Below are 19040 nucleotides of genomic sequence, written 5' to 3'. Positions count from 1 at the left end.
GCTTGTAGATACTAGATCCGCTATTTTCAAATGGCAGAAATGTATATAGCCTAGGGTTGAATTGATTTATAATTCTTTTTTTCTTTTTTTTTTAAACAATATGTTTATTCTTTTCTTTTTTTTTACAGACATACAAAACAACATAATACAAGATTTGTAATTCTAACCAAAATCTCCTATTAAAGCAACTAGTAACTAAAATGAGTCTTTTGAACGGATCTTTGAAAGGAACGGATCCCAGAGATCCAGCTCACTTCGAAGAGCCATAAATCCCATCTCTACTGCAGAACGTAGATGGGGGCGGAGCTGATTGTGAGCGGAGTTAAACTACCAACTACACGTTGGTTGGTTTGTTCACATCGACCCAAGCAACAGAAGAACAGTTATTAAACCATGGAAGTAAGTGAGACTGTTATCATGCATCATGTACTGTGGAACTGTCATGTTGAATCATGAAATGCGCGCAGGGAACTTGTTATGGACGTCAGCAGCTAAATAACTAGCTGTAGCATTAGCAACCGCCAGCGGCGTCAGTTCAGAAAAAAGCTAAGGTATGGCAACATGACTGGTGTCGACACCAGTAGCCAAGGTATGGCAGCTGCCCGAAGGGCGCGTTCGGAAATGCGCACTCAACGCACTGGTGTGCCATGTTGTCGTTCGTTTATTCGGTGCACTTGGTGCGTTGTCGTTCTGAAATCCAGTGCGCGGCGCACTGGTGTGTTGAGTGCACGCACTCACCAACCCTACTCAGAAGATGGGGTTAGGCGGTGTGGTGCGGTGGTTCGGTGTTCTGATTGGTTGGTTTTCATAGCCATGTCTCGAACGCTTCTCAGCTGTGAAGAATGGAGGAAATTACCGCAAAATGCAGCATTTGCAGCTTAATTGGTCGTTTGGCCTTGATAGTTTCACACACATTAACGTGTAAACTAACAGCAGGTATGCCAATGCTATGAATTACATCTATTTTCAATGTCAATGTTACGTTAGCATACTTAGCAACTGCTGCTTTTCAGAAAGTTTGCCTTCAGAGTTCAGAGTGAAAAAGCACACATGCAGCTCCCTGTTAAAACTGGTGTGGTCGTTCGTAAATAAGCCACACTGAACGCACTCTCCAACGTCACGCCCACTGCACTCACTACACCGAGCACACACTCGGTGCGCGTTTCCGAACGCACCCAAGTGTCCGGGCAAAAGAAGCGGCGTCGCTTTGTTTTGGTTCCCCCTGTTTGTTTAATGTTTCCCCTGTTTAAATGCTAGAGACGTGTCTTGCCAGTCGCCGCGAGTTGGACTAAAAGATGGATATACCAAACGAACTAAAAAAATAAATAATATATATTATATTATATGTTTTTTGGGTTAAAAACGGACTCCGGTTTGATAGTTCCGGGGGCTTCCGACCAAAGTGTAATGTATGGGTGCGTTCGGAAACCCGCACCGAGTGTGTGCTCGGTGTAGTGAGTGCAGTGGGCGTGACGTTGGAGAGTGCGTTCAGTGTGGCTTATTTACGAACGACCAGTTTTAACAGGGAGCTGTGTGCTTTTTCACTCTGAACTCTGAAGGCAAACTTTCTGAAAAGCAGCAGTTGCTAAGTATGCTAACGTAACATTGATAGGTATTTTGTTATGGTTCATATCATCTTTTTATCAATACATATTGTTGACCACTTAACCCTAAAGACACAGTGACTGTGTCCCGTTATACTCATGTAATGTACAGTACACACACAAGGTCTCCGTCTGGTAGAAATCAGACCTTATCAACTGCCTGTAGCCAGTACCTAAACAATGAGAATTGTTTTGGTATTCTAAGGCTCAGCTTGTGTCATCCAGACACCAGCAAGGACATCTTCCCCCAGGAACCCTGTATATGGACTCTTAGTCTTGTGATTCGTGGACAAGAAACATCTCCTATTAACTGTTGAAACGTCATCCATTGACTGATGAAATGACCATACTTATACTCATGTCAAAACATAATTTGTCAGAGAGAGCACGAACCATTATTTATGTACTGTATACCTGTCTTGAATACTCTCTCTCCATAGTAAATATTCCACTCTCACTCTGATCACTCTCCTGTCTTATTTCTGTGTGATGGATTATTGTATCTCATATGGGAATAAGAAGGTGTTGTTGTTTACAAATAATAAATCAATCAAACATTGACATTGAAAGGAGATGTAATTCATAGCATTGGCATACCTGCTGTTAGTTTACACGTTAATGTGTGTGAAACTATCAAGGCCAAACGACCAATTAAGCTGCAAATGCTGCATTTTGCGGTAATTTCCTCCATTCTTCACAGCTGAGAAGCGTTCGAGACATGGCTATGAAAACCAACCAATCAGAACACCGAACCACCGCACCACACCGCCTAACCCCATCTTCTGAGTAGGGTTGGTGAGTGCGTGCACTCAACACACCAGTGCGCCGCGCACTGGATTTCCGAACGACAACGCACCAAGTGCACCGAATAAACGAACGACAACATGGCACACCAGTGCGTTGAGTGCGCATTTCCGAACGCGCCCTATGTCTAGCTCAATACACTACACAAAGTGTAGTCCGTCTGATGATGACTACAGAATGACGTAGCCTTTGTTTCCGCTCCTGACCGGATCAGAAACCCGAAATAGGCTCTATGCATATACGCCATTTTGTTCTACTTCTGGGTGTCTTTCAACTTCCTTCACAGGTGTTACCGATGATACTAATGAAGGGTCTGTTCACACAATAACTTTACAATAATGAAATGAGTTGCTTATTTTATCCTATACTAATTATGGTGCCTAATATGTCTATGTTTCTCTTTTTTTCCATGTAGAGGCACATAACTGTGTTAAAAGAGGGCGATGGGAGTCCTAAATCACACTATTGTAAAAACACGACTCTCTATCACTGTCCTTTCTGCCCTCACACTGGAGCCCAGCAGTACATGATTGACACCTACCACATGAAAAACCATGCTTCAGTGAAACACAGAGGTACTGTATTTATGTAATACCATGTGTTCAACATCATTTGTCTTGATTAGGGATGGGATGATAATCATTTATCGTTTATCGTGATAAAAAACACGACAAACGATAACACAACAATGGAACACGTGGAGATGTAATTTATCGTGAAATCGTCCCCTGTCATGCATTGGGATGAATTCACCTTTTATTTGCCGAGCTGAATATGTGGTACCACTTAAATCCTCACCGCGTTTTGAGCTTGTAGATTGGCTATTTTTTGCAAATGTTCCTGCCCCAGGATAATGGATAAATAGTAATTTCTTTGGGCACAATAATTGTGATATGAAATGTTCATATCGTCCCATCCCTTATCTTGATATGTAAGGGATAATGAATGGCTCTGCGGCGAATGACGATATATAACAGACCGACGGCCTATCAGGCTGAAGGATGTTATATATCGTCAATCACCAAGGAGCCATTCATTATCCTGCGTATTACCCGGCTACTAAATAAAATTAATAATTTGACTAAAAACTAAAAACAAAACAAAGTATTTCCTTGTTTACAGACGGCTGGACGTGTTCCACAAGTGTTGCACTGAGCGTCCCCCTAGCGAGACACGGTCGCCTTGGAAAACAAGGAAGTGCTGCAGCTGATTAGATAGAATCCATTTTCCGATACTACGTCGTCTATTTCTCGCTTAGAATATTTTTAAAAACATTCTTGAGAGCAACGTTTAGTTCTACATGTCGCTGTGTGTTTGTTTACATGGCTGACATGTTGGATACAGCACAAGATTCACGCAGTGCAGCTGGACTGCAGCAGGTGCTCTGAGTCTTTGATTAGCAGCGGTCTGTTATAGAGCGGAGCGGTCTGTTATCCAGAAATATCAGACCTCTGATTTCAGCGCTTGACCAATCAGAATCAAGCATTCAAAATGATACTTTAGATTTTTTCAAGTGTCCGAATAAATTCCAAATATTATCAAATTATTTCGCGGCACCACTGGACTGCCGTCACGGCACCCCAGGGTGCCTCGTCACCCACTTTGAAAACCCCTGGTTTATGGATCCAGGCATCATTGCGTGAAACCATTTAGCATCTCTATTGTTAGACTCTGGAGGGCCACCCACCATGCAACCAAATGTTGTATTGGACCAGTCGGTCCAAATACACATTCGTATTATAATTGCTTTTGATTGGAATATTCCAATTGACATGTTTACATAAGGCATTCCAATTCAGATAGAGTTGTCATTCTGATTGTCAGTGTAATATTAGAGTCCATGTAAACGTTGTTACATGTAACCAGTGGTGCTTTGGGATTTTCTTTTCAGGGCAAATAAAGTAAAAACGTTACTTTCATAACTGTTACCTAATTCTCTCCTTACGTTACTGTTGTTCCCTCTCTCAGAGTTCACAATCATAAAGTGTGGCTTGAAATGCAGAAGCATGTCACACTTCCATTGTTGCTACTGCACAGCCACCATACTCGACAGGAAACAGTTTCTGGTGCACCTCAAACAGCACAAGGAGGAGTCGAGGGCCCTTAAAGTGGAGGGTCTTGGACAGCCCACTGAGGTAAGCCTGCCATCACAATTATTACATCATGTGCCCAGGCTGTGCAGTTTTGTCTGAAATGGCAAACATTCATGCAATTTTTACCTATAGGTTTGAGGAAGACATTTAATGGCTGCTTATATCCTTTCTTTTTGACCATCACTTATAATACTTGTACAATTCCGTCACATACAGTACTGTACTATTTAGTAGCTTGTAAGAGCCTAGATGTCTCCACTAGGCCTGATTTCTATTGTTTTGGTACAGCCCATCTTGTTTTTGTTCAGCCTGCCCTTGAAGCAGCTACAGCCGGGGTCTTCAACATTTTCAGGCTAAGGACCCCTTAGTTGAGAGAGAGATGATGCAGGGACCCCCACAACCTGTTAAATATATTCCTTATAGTTTAATCTTTTGACAACACAATCATCAGTGTATTTTGTATTCATGTAAATTTTTGTCTCCACCAGCCGAAGGCATGGGGGAGAGTACCGGTATGTTTTCACCTCCGTCCGTCCATGCGTCCGTCCGTCCGTGCGTCCATCCAGTTTGTTACCAGCTAATCTCCGGCGCCGTTGGCCCGGTTGCTGCCTCCCTCTTAGGGGTCCTGGACCCCCTGTTGAAGACCCCTGAGCTACAGTATAATTATGACCTCTGCCCTGTTCTCTTAACTAACAGAACTACCGTACCCTGAGTGCTATTGTACCTCTCACCATGATTATCATCTTACATAACTAACATAACCAACACCACCTCTAGAATCTTGTCTCGACTCTTATTTGCCTAACCGATTACTGATTGACCCAGAATTCCGCGACAAGCTCCAGTGTTAAATGTGAAAAACATTCAACAACACTGGAGGCCCCAGGACCGCAGCCCGATGTCGAGGCCCCAGGACCGCAGCCCGATGTGGAGGCCCCTGGACAGCCTACAGAGGTCCCTGGATGCCCAGAGGTCCCCCACAAGCACCCAGAGGTCAGTGGCGTCAGTTCAGAAAAAGCTAAGGTATGGCAACATGACTGGTGTCTTGCACGCGCGCCTTCGCGCGTGTTCAAGACACCAGTCATGTTGCCATACCTTAGCAACAGGCATGATACATTTATTTTAAGAAGTACATTTTATTTTTTCCCCCCGTTTCTACGGTTTCTTGGGCTGGATATGGCAGCCTGGAACGGTTGTTCAAGTGCAGCTAAACATGTTAATAAACGTGTCACAATTAACAATAATGAATTGCACCGGTGCAGCTGACCTGCGGAACCTGGGAATGTACCATCTTGTCAAGATGGGGAGAATACAAGTGTGGAGAATATAATTATAATACCTTGTTAAAGTGATTATTTTGTTAAATTTAGTATTTATAGTTATTTTACTGTAATTTAACAACATAATAACCAGCACAGATAGACAAAGAGACACTCATGGATTTATATTTAAAAGTAACTTTTATTTTCCCCCCTGGACCCAGGCTATGGCAGCTGCATACCCCTGCCATACCCAATTGACGCCCCTACCGGAGGTCCCTCACAAGCACCCAGATGTCCCCCACAAGCACCCAGATGTCCAGGCCCCTGCACAGCCAACAGAGATCCTTGGACGCCCAGATGTCCCCCCCAAAGAGCACCCAGTAGTCGAGGCCCCTGAACAGCACCCAAAGGCCCTGATACCGGATCCAGGAGTCCCTCGCCAGCACCCAGAAGCCCAGGCCGTTGAAAGGCCCTCAGAGGCCAGAACACGCCACGTGGCTCCGCCTACTCCCAGACACCCGTTAGCTACAGAGCTCCCCAAGCAGCCTGACGTCACTGTGAAGGGCAAACCAACAAAAGTCATGGTGACGTGTCCGTACTGTAAGCGGGAGTTGAATCGGAACAATTACAAAGTACATTTGAAAAGAAGGCACGCGGAGGGCTCTGAGCCGGTGTCCAAGGACCGATTTCTGGCCAGCGAGTGCATAGATGTGACGAACGGCGTGTTTGCCGTCGAAAAGTTCTTCTCTGGTCCGGCGACACCCGTACACGTCGTCAAAAACATCCAGGGATCCAGGTGTGAGGTCGACCTGTGTCGGATCAATTATGACTCGGCGCTAAAGAGTGGGACGCCGTCCTTTGAGTGTGAGCATGTGCGTTCCTTGTCGTACGGCCCACTCGCAGATAACGCCACAGATAACGCCGCAATCACGTTAACAGAGGAGGCCTTGGTGACGATGGTGCAGCGCAAGTGGTTCGCTGAGGAGCGCAAGGCCAGTCTCCTACGGCTTCAACGCCAGGCAGATGATGAGGGTGCGCCTCTATCAGTCAGGCTCGCTCTCGGCGAACCGTCCAAGACTTACATCTCTGTGTACGAGCCAAAGGTGAACTACTATAGTCGCCTAGGAAGGGTTATCGTAGCGTTTGACAGTAAGTGGGAGAGTTGGCGTTGCCCGTGTTCGAAATACAGGCGTTCTTGCACGCACGAGGCCGTCGCTAAGTGGCACCTGTTCGTGACGGACGGGGAACTATTCGGGAGGGTAGACCAGGAGGATTATCCGCTACATTACCCGCCCTGTGACAAAGACGTGGAGAAGATGGTGAAGTACCTCCTGGAATATAAGAAGCTACCGGCCCAGCTTCCTGACGAGGTGGTTCTGCAGTGCAGAGGCAGACAGCCTGAAGATGTCTTTCCCACGCACCTGATTCCAAAGGAGGCCCGATGCCAGGAGTGTGGCGACGTGCTCGGTGAACCCATACGCATCACTGCAGCCGGGAGGATTCTCACCCTCACAGGGGTAGTTGAAGGTCAGTAATATCATTGTTGTTATTATTCTTATTATTTTATTTTCCTAACATCTTAATTGTAGGCCACTGGTTCCCAAACACTGGGTCAGGACTAGTCTGGGATCACTTCACTTTACAAGGTTTGATCCGGTCGGGAGCGGAAACCACTTTACGTCATGTTGTACACTTTGGCCGGAACTATCAACCGGATTCAGTTTTAACCCAAAATATTCCCCTGCACCCAAGGACATAGTTTTAGGGCCTACCTAATAAACACCTTGATGCGGCGTAGTTTTGCTTTCGAAAAATTCGTTTGGTATGTGCATCTTTATGTCCAACTCATAGCGACTGGCAAGACTACACTAGGCTTCTCGAGCATTTTAATAGTGATTGGGGAAACAAACGAGGGGAACTAAATCAAAGCGACGCCGCTTCTTCTAGTGGTTTCCGCACTTTAGGCGGAAACCAAACGGTCTGTTGTGAACGAACACCAGGCTTTCCCCCAGAAAGACTGGTAGGCGAGGTTAGTCAGGACCCATTTGTGGGTCGGTAACATGGCATTGGTTTGACCTCCCGTTGGTCCTAAACCTTAACCCAAACCATAACCAAAGTAAAACTATGCCTAACCTTAACCCTAAACACAGTAAAACTATGCCTAACCTTAACCCAACCCTAAACCTAATCCTAACCGTGGTCGGACCAACAGGAGGTTGAACCAATGAACAGTCCCCGTGTTGGGTCACAGACCTGTTTTTTTTATGGGTCACGACTAGAGTAGAAATCCCATTTATTTTCCTACATTTAAAACAATGTAAAATTTGAAAGGTTTTTATATATTTAAAAATGTTTTATACATTTTAAATCAGAGAAACAGACAACTCCAAGAACCACTGCTGTAGGCTACATGACACAACATGCTTTGCACAATAGGGGGGACATGTGATCTTTGGTTTAAAAAGGTTTGTATTTTTATTTTTTAGGTATATCAACCTACAGAAAGTCCTGCCTGAACTGCAGCATGGTCTACAGGTACCAGGAGTGGGAGGATGGGCTCCATAACTTCGATGACCACATCATAATGTCTCTGCTCTTATGCACGTTCATAAGGAACTCATTACGGGTGAGGACAAACAAGCTAACACAATCAGAAAAGAAATGTGTGCTTATGATTTTCCATTACTATGCTTAAAGCGCAGGGGTCTTCAACGTTTTCAGCCCAAGGACCCCTTAGTTGAGAGAGAGATGAAGCAGGGACCCCCATAACCTTTTCATAGATTCCATATAGTTTTATCGTTTGACAGCACAATCATCAGTGTATTTTGGATTCATATGAATTTGTGTTTTCAGATATTTAACCACTTGAACCATCAATACTTAATACACTTGACCTTTCACTCTGTACTTGGTCTGCTCTGTTTCTCCTCTACACCAAACCTCTTTGCCGAAAATAGCCGATCTACAAGCTCACAACGTTGTGAGCTATCTCACAAAGATTTGGAGGACCCCCTGTAGTAACTCTGAGGACCCCCTAGGGGTCCCGGACCCCCTGTTGAAGACCCCTGGCTTAAAGACCCAGTAAATTGGATTTGTTGATTTGTTTCTAAACACATCAATGCATTATGTTAAAATGTCATGGCTGAAGACATTGTAAAATGTCTCTGAACTATGAGTTGTGGAATTAGACAAATGTTTCTCATCTTGTCTTATTTAAAAACATTTTTGGTGTGGTTGAAATCATCATTTTACCGTACTTGTCTTGCCTTTGTATACTGTACTGTAGCTGTAGGACACAGACATCCTGTATACTGTACTGTACTGTACATCCTGTATACTGTACTGTAGCTGTAGGACACAGACATCCTGACAGTTATTCAAGAATCCTCCAAGACTCAGGTGTTATCGGAGGGTTTAATGAATAGTGTTATACACACAGGGTTCCCACGGTCATGAAATTCCTGGAAATACTTTGAAATTAGAAAAATATTTTTCCAGTACTGGAAAAGTTTTGGAATTGATCAAGGGTCCTTGAAGGTCCTGGTAAAAAATAGCCATTTATTGTCTTTTGGTTTATTGCATTTGGTTATTATTTTGTTAATACCTCTGAAATGACGAATTAAACATTGGACAAATTGTCAAATATTAATAGAGGCTTTGCGAGGCGTTGTGAGCATGTAGATCTGCTATTTTCACGATAAAACCGTGTTATACAAAATTCCTCAACTCTTAGTGCTCGTCAGGGTGCCGGTGTCCCCAGTTCAAATATGATTATTTTGGGGGGCACGGCCTTTCAGCTCAAATTAAATAAACCAGGGGTCTTCAACAGGGGGTCCGGGACTTTAGAGAACTTTAGCCGAAAATAGCAGATCTACAAGCTCGAGGCGTTGAGAGCTTGTAGATCGGCTATTTTCGGCGAATAGGTTTGGTTTAGAGGTTAAAAAAAGAATAAGGTGAAATGTGAAGTTTAGTAAGTAACGATGATTTAAGTGGTAAAAAAAAAAGAAAAAAAAGTTTATGAATCTATCTATGAAATCAATGAAAATCTGTATCACACATTTATACAGGGGGTCCCTGCTTCATCTCTCTCTCAACTAAGGGGTCCTTGGCCTGAAAACGTTGAAGACCTCTGAAATAAACTAACACATTGTGCCTGTTTCTCATACTCTTTCCAGACTCATACTTCTGTGAGCAGAGTGATCAGGGTCATCGAGGCAATGGCGCGAGTGTCTTTCCCAGATCCGGAGAAGGTTCTCCGAGCTTACCTCCACTTTGAGGCCCTTTCGGAACATGATTACATGTTTGCTTGTGTGACGTGTGGCGACAGTCCAGCTGTTGTCGTCATGAACCGTCACAAAGAAATATTCAATATGCCAGGTGCGAATTTTTTTTTCACATTTCTATATAGACAGCCGATCTACAAGCACACAATGCCTCGCACCGTGAGGCGTTGTGTGCTTGTAGATCGGCTGTTTTCACTAGTTTTGTGCGACAGTACACATTTGAAACCTGGAGATACAAGGTTTCTGCCTGACAATGACGATATTTTAGTGATTATGTTACAAGGAAAACGTTAAGATAATAGCCATTTTGGTTAGAACTGACTGAAAATAACTTTGTACTTCAAGTTTAAAATGATACTAAATATTTTTCAAGTGTCCAAATGAATTCCAAATATTATCAAATGATCTCGCGGCACCCCTGGACTGCCGTCACGGCACCCCAGGGTGCCCCGTCACCCACTTTGAAAACCCCTGATCTAGAGTGACACGGATGCGTTCCAGGTCTCAATGGGTAAATGTAGGTTTCAACCACTGTGTTTTTTGTTTCAACAGTCAGTGAAATCCCGTGCCCACCTGACGACTACGACGGTCACGTAGACATACAGACCTTCTGGGATGCTGTTACCACCGAGATGATCAGTCATGGATTGATTCCATGTGAGTCACACTGAACCATAGACTGTAGAAAAATATGGACGAAGCGAAGCCATTGGTTTCTATGCAGCGCAAATGGCCCTTTCTACCCCTTGGAATGGGTGTCGCCATCATAGAATTGTAAAGGCATCAGAGATGCTATTGGCTGCCGACAGTCACGTGCAACGCAGGGATACATGGGAGAATGTGGTCAGAGCCTCCCGAAATACAGCACACGAAGTAGAACACAGCCGGCTGGTATTAGTTTAGTTGGCCACGCCCCCCCCCCCCCCCCCCCCCCCCCTGCAACTTTATCATTTATTTTAAAATACATTGGACCACATTTCGACAAAACGAATATGATGGTGATTGAAAGGCAATTTTTAACTAGCGATAGGAACCATACAGTATTCATGAAAATGTTAATTAAGGTTAGAAAACGAAAGGGGAAAATGAATGGGATCCAATGGAGGGCAATTCTTTTTGCGATCAGCCGGGGGGGGGGGGGGGGGGACGGGACAGCGCAACTAGCGGCCAATCCAATCATAGGAAGTTTTAGTTCCGTATTGGAGTCATTTTAAATCGGCAGAACTATGCCCCTGCACTGAACAGAAGTTTGTTGCGACCGTCAGGTCGCAGTTACTGTCAAAACCTCGACCAGCTGTCCATCACACACGTCACACTTTTGCCCTGCTCATATCTCCGCAACCGTTGCCCCGATCCATGCCAAATTTTGCACACACACTCCTTGCCTGCCAAAACCATCAATTCTCACATGGCCCACTTCTTGCGCCACCATGAGGCCGATTCTTGCAAAACGCATTTTTGGACACTGCTCCTACAATTTTTGCCCTAAAATCACGCAAATCGGTACACATTATGTCTACACTCATCTCATCAACATGGATCTGTCCCATTTAGCGCCACCTCCAGGCCGATTTTTTTAAACACATTTTTGGACACTACTCCTACAGATTTGGCCCTAAAATCACGCAAATCGCTACACAGTATGTCTACATTCATCTCATCAACATGGATCTGTCCCATATAGCGCCACCGTCAGGCCGAGTTTTTCAAACACATTTTTGGACACTGCTTCTACACGTTTTGGTCTAAAATCACGCTGCAACCTGACGGTCGCTTATCTCCCGATTAGGGAGTCTTACTGGTTTATTATGTAAACATGAATTTATGTGTCAAAGCAGGCTCTAAATCAGTGGTTCTCAACCTTTTCAGGCCGCGACCCCCAAAATAATCTTATTCTAACTGGGGACCCCGCACCCTGACGAGCACTAAGAGTTGAGGCATTACACGGTTCTATTGCGATGTGTTGTGAGCATGTAGATCGGCTATTTTCACAATTTATGCCTCTAATATTTGGCCATTTAATTTGTCATTTTAGAGGTATTAAAAAGTCCTTAAATTGTCACTTTAGAAATGTGCAGATACCCTCTATACACTTCAACTTTATGTTGGTTTGTTTACTGTTAAGTGAGAAAACAACGTTGCACATTAAGTTAAGCATCTGGGGACCGGGACCCCCTAAAATAATTTGGGGACCCCCCTGGGGGTCCCGACCCACAGGTTGAGAACCACTGCTCTAAACCACAAATAACAACAAACAATTATTATTTCCAAAGGTGGTCGGGAGAACCCTTTGGTTGTGCCCCCGAGCTACCACCACTGGGCACCGTGGATCGGCCCACAGACCAGGCGGTCAGACGTGGTCCTGAACACTGAGTTTGAGAAGATGAAAGAACCTGGAGCCTCAGACCACCAGGAGATCACTGAGGTGCAGCTTGTTGATGAGCTTATGGACCTGGAGGTGAATTCTGTTCTGATAGTGAAATATCGTGGATCAGGGGTCTTCAACGTTTTCAGGCCAAGGACCCCTTAGTTGAGAGAGAGATGAAGCAGGGAGGGACCCCCAAAACCTGTTCATAGATTCCATATAGTTTCATCGTTTGACAGCACAATCATCAGTGGTTTTTGGATTCATGTCAATTTGTGTTTTCAGATGTTTAACCACTTGAACCTTCAATACTTAATAAACTGACCTTTCACTCTGTACATAGCATGCTCTTTTTCCCCTCTACTCCAAACCTCTTTGCTGAAAATAGCCGATCTACAAGCTCACAACGCCTCGCGCTGCGAGGCATTGAGAGCTTGTAGATCGGCTATTTTTGGCTAAAGTTTTCATAATAAGGATGCCAGGGTTCAAATCGTTAATATGAAAAAGGAGAAAAAAAGTTTCTATCACACAAAGATTTGGAGGACCCCCCTGTAGTAACTCTGAGGACCCCCTGTTGAAGACCCCTGACGTGGATAAACAAATCTCAAGCATGCTTAACAGCAACAACATTGACTTAAAAATGCGTTTGCATCACAGGGAGATGCATTAACGGAGCTGTGCGAGCAGTGTGGGTTGGATGGCACAGCCAGATGCAAGCTGGATCTGTGCATAAGACTGCGGGACGACATGTCAAACAGAATGACATACAACAAGGTGTTCCAGAAGGTGCGGGATGGCTCTGGTAAGAGAGAGAGAAACAAAACAACACTTATTCTATGTGCACTCCTGCTTACTTAACAGTGTTGTTTTTGACAGCAAATTTTGATTTAGTTTTAGTCATAGTCTTTTGTATAAAATGTCATTTAGTTGTAGTCATAATTTAGTCACCTGAATGTTTTAGTCTAGTTTTAGTCGACTGAATATCATAAGATTTTAGGTGACTAAATCTACAGTTGGCAGGCCTTGATGGCATCGTAATGACTGATTTTACTCTTGGTTGCGTGCTGAAAATAGCGTCGCTATTATGGCTGCGACGCGTTGTGAGCTTGTCTATTTTCAGCATGCAACACCGGAGAGCAACCAAACATAAAATGACTCTCTTCTCCACTAGACAAGTCCCTCCCCAACATTTTTGTCTAGTTTTTATTTTGTTGACCAAATTGTCAATATATTTAGTCTTAGTTTTAGTCATCACAGCTTAGTTTTTATTTAGTTTTCGTCAGTGAAAAAAAAAAACGCAGTCGACCATCATTTTTCGTCATAGTTTTAGTCGTTTATTTTGGGGATCACAACCTAAAAAGGTTTGAGAACCTCTGCCTTAACTGTTCTGCTGCTGTTGACGGCGCTCACCGTCATTGAAAGGGTTAATACCATGGCGCCGTTGACGGCGAGGACTGTGAATCTTACTGTATATACAGTAAAGGTATTATTACTTACTGTACGTCGCTCCGGTCCCGCCCGCATCGGTAATGTCCGCGATTTGTTTACAACGCACGTCGGGCGTGCACGCGAAGTGAACGCCCTCCATAGTAAATCCATTGAGAGGCCCATAAAGAAACTTCATTTTCTCCAAAAGAGTCATTCACTCTTCCATACTATACACAAAAGATGGGCGCAGCCATGTTCTCTTCTGGACCCACACTGTCATGTGACTAGATGACGTAATCGTTGCCGTCAAGTGATAATCCAAAAAAACAAAAACAACCCCCTTCCAGCCCTTCAAAATAATAGCGGCGGCCTATGGAGGAAACGGCGTGGCACCGAGGCACCAAGCAACCTTCAGATTAAGAGGCACTATTAGTGTTAAGGGCTTTGCACACAGGACCGTTGCGTTTCTTTCCGTTTGCTGCATGATTAAAACACATTGGATTTGGTGTGCAAGGCTGTGTGGAATCCACACTGCGGATCCGAAGAGGAGTCATAAAAGGTGTTGATGTGTTTACCGCATGCGACAAGACGCACACATCGAACTGGGTTCGATCAGGAATTTGCCATGCGGCAGCCACCTGCCGCATGGCAAATTCGGAGCCGGTGTGAATGAGGTTACAGAGAATCATTGTTTTCTTTAAAAAAAATGGAATCGTCTGTTTTTTTCCGTGCGAGAAAAGCGCGTCTGTGTGCAAAGGGCTTTACACGCACAGGATTTCAAAGTAAAATAATGCACACTTTTTGTTTTCACGCTGTAGGTGGCTGGGCTGTCGTCACCTGTCCATGTGGTGTGGTGTGTTCGGTGAAACGCCTCCTCAGAGCCAGGAGTCCCCGTGACTACGTGGATCTTCTGCTCTCCTGGAAACACTTTCCCAACATAGCCGTGTACGACGACCCCCAGGGACTGGTGTCGCACGCCAGCCAGAGACGGCCGGAGATTTACCACCCTTTCCAAGGACGGTTATTGGAGCCTACACCGGACAACATAACTCAAGCTTCGGGGGGAAAGCTTTGTGTGTCTTTGCCTTGGCTGAAGTGCTCCAAGGTGCCAGGAGATAGAGAAGGCCACCCGGTCACCGGATCGTCACAGCATTTTGCTTTGAATGGCGAATACGAAGAGGACGTCCTCCGAAATATAGAGCTCGTTCCGGAGCTGGCCGGTCGCATCGACAGCCAGTGTGCGGAGCAGCTGCTTTCCAGGATGGAGGAAAACGACTATTTTCTGAACAGGACAACGCCCTCGACGCACGTATTTCTGCAGAGGAACATACTGCACCACTACAACGTAGCGAGGAACGACACGGTTAAAAGACAACACCGTAAGAATCCTCCAGCAGATGTTCCAATGCAGTAGGATCAGGAGTTTTGACAAATGTCCGCCACAAGCCAACGTAGGTGATGAGCAGGGGTGCACATGTTGCAGACTGTGATTTATCAATAAAGATTCTTCTACGGAAAATGCACTAAAGACTTGCTTTATTTATATGTTCTATATACTGTTAGTCTCTTTTGCTGTCTTGAGCAGGGTTCTTTCAAAGTTTTCAGGCCAAGGACCCCTTAGTTGAGAGAGAGATGAAGCAGGGATGTTGATGTGTTTTCAGATATTTAACCACTTGAGCAAGTTGATACATCAAATAGAATAGAAATAGAAATACAGACAAAATGACTTAGGAGGTAGACTGAGTACCTAATCAGTAAAAAGCTTTATATAAAACTTAAATGCCAAAAGTCCAGTAAGAAATGCCAAAAGTATGTGTCAGCATTGAGACTTTAATATAGTGGGTTAATATCAGAATACTAATATTGATTATTATTCTAAATCAAACATGCAAACGTGACCTGCTTTAATGACTTCAGTCTATATTCATAGCTTAATGACTAGTATAGTAGTAGTAGGCCTATTAAAATATTCTTTATGTCCAACATTTTTGTATTTAGGTTTATGACATGAGTATAGCTAATCTACAAACTCAAAACGCGTCTTGAGCTTGTAGATATGTTTTGCTTCTTTTGTATGACATACTAGACTGACAGTCTAGGACATAGCAATACGCAATGTGGTCCTCTGGAGTGAGTGTGGAAATATAGTGGCCCTCTTCATCATCAAAGCTTCCCACCCCTGCTCTAGAGCATTGGTTCTCAACCTTTTTCAGGCCGCGACACCCAAAATAATCATATTTGAACCGGGGACCCCCCCCCACCCTGACGAGCACTAAGAGTTGAGGCATTACATTTTGTATAACACTGTTCTATTGTGAAAATAGCAGATCTACATGCTCACAACGCCTCGCGCTGCAAGGTGTTGTGAGCATGTAGATCTGCTATTTTCACAATTTCTGCCTCTAATATTTGACAATTTGGCCAATGTTTAATTTGTCATTTTAATGGTAGGCCTATTAAAAAGTCCTTAAATTGTCACTTTATAGATGTGCATATACCCTCTAGGCTATACTTGTCAACTTTATGGTGGTTTGTTTACTGTTAAGTGAGAAAACAATGTAACAAATTAAGTTGCTGATCTGGGGACCCCACAAAATAATTTGGGGACCCCTGCTCTAGAGAAGAGGAGGCAGAGGACCTGGTGAGATGGAGGCAGAGTATTTGCTGTGGTGACTCCTGAAGGGAAAAGAAGACTGTATAAGGTAATCGCAGTTTTATAAGCACTCAATCATAACACATTATAATGTATAAACCATCTTATAATGACCCATAATGGTGCATTTGGTTTAATTTTACAATCTCAAGATCTCCAGGGTCCATTTGGTTACCAACTCTCCATCATTTAGCTGGGTACCACCTGGAACCCCCCCAAGGACCGCTGTTGATTTAAAGAAGAAAAATAATAAGATAAAACGTAAAAAGTTAATATATTTATCATTATGATTGATTCAGTCTAAAATGAAAAGGTTTTCTTTTCCTCAGGTGTGAACGTGGATAAAAGACACGTGACCACTGAGGGCTCAAGTAACCTGCTTTAAGCAACCGGTCAACCGGAAAAGATGCAGATTTTCTTTCACAATAAAAGCAACTCGTTTATTTTTTAATTTTATTTTTTTGCTTTTATTTTTAATGTAGGCCAATATTATTTCTGCTGCTTTCCACCAGGCCATGTCAGCTTGTGTGTTAGACATTTAAATTAAATTAAAAGTCACGTGTTCATAATAACTGAAGTCCTACATTTTCGTCCTTAAATCACCGATTGAACTGCAAGCATTAATTCACCGTTTGTCAGCCTTCTGATTGGTCCCTGAGACTCCCTGACTGGCCAACCAGAAAAAAACCATTCACTTTTTGCTATCGGGGGTGGAGTTTGTGCAGTGGAGAATGTTGTTTCAGCCTTTCAAAAACTGTCCGCGATCTCGCTCATCATAATGAATAAGCTTCAACAAACTAGTTCACATGGACCTTATCAATGGTCTAAGAGTCACGATTGGGTACATATATTTTAAATGGGCAGAATTACGAAAAGCCAGCCTATTATGTGAGGAGAAACATTATAGTTCTGTCCTCTTCCTACCCAAGATGCAATGCGCTTCTCTTTCTATTTCTATTCTATCTCTGATCCAGAGGATTAAACTAATTAAAACATTTATTTTCGGGGGAAAACTACTGTTTTGCTATGTAATTACTGTACCTTTTTCTTCCCTTTTTATTAATATCACGTAGATGTGTTTTTTTTTTGGTACTTTATATAGCTGTAATGAGGCTATGAAGAAAAAAAAATCCCATCCACTACCACTATAAAATAATCTGCAAAGAGGATTCTGTCCCACTGGGATTAAACAATTATTAATATCACCTAGATGTTTTTCCTTTGGTACTTTATATAGCTGTAATGAGGCTATAAAAAAATAAAAAAATACCATTCACTGCCACTATAAAAACAATCTGCCCAGGGTCAAATGTCCCATCATAGTAACAGGGCAGAATGGGGCGGGATTTGCAAAAGGGAGAATTTTCATAAAAATAAAGGCATAAAATAATAAAGGATAATAATTATATATTGATAATATAACCTACAAAAAATAAATGTATTTATTATGAGAAAGAATCTTTATTTTCCCCTTTTCTTTTTTTCTTTTTCCTTCATGAAAATCAACCAAAAATGAAGGCACTCATAATAAAAAAAAATGTGTCTGCGATCAATAAATGGGCCCCAACCCCCGGCAACCCGAGAGCAGAAGAATTCGAGCCTGTGCCCAAAGCAAATTGCTTTTATTTTGAAGCCAGTGACCGGAACCCACAGGGTAATGTGTGTTGAGTGTGTGACTCGACGGCTCTCTCGACCAACATAAGGGAACATCAACTCCACAGCCTCTTCCACACCGACACACCGCGTGTCTGCGCCGGGGATCGAACCCAACCAGGCCTGGGACATGATGATGATCACCATGCATGGACCCGTGGTGGTCCCCGGACCCCTCTAAATGAACGAGCACCTTTAAAACGTCCCGTCCGGACATGCATGATGGCTGGTGTGACACCGGCTCGTTGACAGCTCGGTGACAGACAGCCAGGACAGGAGGAGCGTGTCCATAGCAACCGACACCTGCCGACCAACAACAACCGACAGACTGATAAGGACCAGGACGAGACGACCGATCAACCGACCTGACGATACATCGATATAATTCCCTCTTAAACCGACAAACGGATCGATATTGATTCTCATTCATTCATTTGAACCAAGAAGAAAAGAACCGCGATGATCAATTGAAAGTGACCGCCGCGCCGCGCGTGCACGCATCATGGCTACTTTGTATCCTTATTATAGGAGGCGCGTGGCCGTGGCCTGCTGCTAAACTGAACGGAGGATTAACGTTAAATAAATAAATAAAAACGACCGGACGTCATTCAGTGCGTGCGCCGAGGACCCTTCCTCGATCTTAATCGATAACTCGATATGGAATGAACTGATCAATTAACATGCACTATTTACAGCCTGATGCATCTAATTACAATATGACGGTTTAAATGTGTCATTTAGCCCTATCGATTAGCAGGAATGTAACATGTTAGACTACCTCAATATGGACTATTGACTATTTATTAATTATTAGGATAATATAATCAATCTATCTATTGTAGCCTATTTACGTATAGTGCCAATAACAGGTTATTGCAGGAGACACTTTACAATT

General features: G+C 43.6%; 1 protein-coding gene across 1 annotated transcript; it reads left to right on the top strand.

Moving 5' to 3' along the window:
• Positions 1 to 300: 300 nt before the first annotated feature.
• On the top strand, positions 301 to 18514 carry LOC308296758 (uncharacterized protein; the record flags this gene model as incomplete). Its single annotated transcript, XM_080740085.1, has 13 exons — positions 301 to 399; positions 2824 to 2983; positions 4377 to 4543; positions 5327 to 5524; positions 6036 to 7290; positions 8250 to 8389; positions 9939 to 10140; positions 10599 to 10703; positions 12320 to 12504; positions 13069 to 13213; positions 14658 to 15218; positions 18196 to 18308; positions 18398 to 18514. Exons 1-13 carry the CDS (start codon positions 394 to 396, stop codon positions 18512 to 18514), a joined length of 3354 nt encoding a protein of 1117 aa, XP_080596211.1. The 5' UTR covers positions 301 to 393.
• Between the last annotated feature and the right edge of the window lie 526 nt (positions 18515 to 19040).

Source organism: Nannobrachium achirus (genome assembly GCF_963921795.1).
Source record: "Nannobrachium achirus genome assembly, chromosome: 13".
In the NCBI taxonomy this organism is placed as follows: Eukaryota; Metazoa; Chordata; class Actinopteri; order Myctophiformes; family Myctophidae; genus Nannobrachium; species Nannobrachium achirus.
The sequence above is the reverse complement of the archived record's forward strand: the minus strand, read 5'-3'. Positions and strand labels throughout refer to the sequence as shown.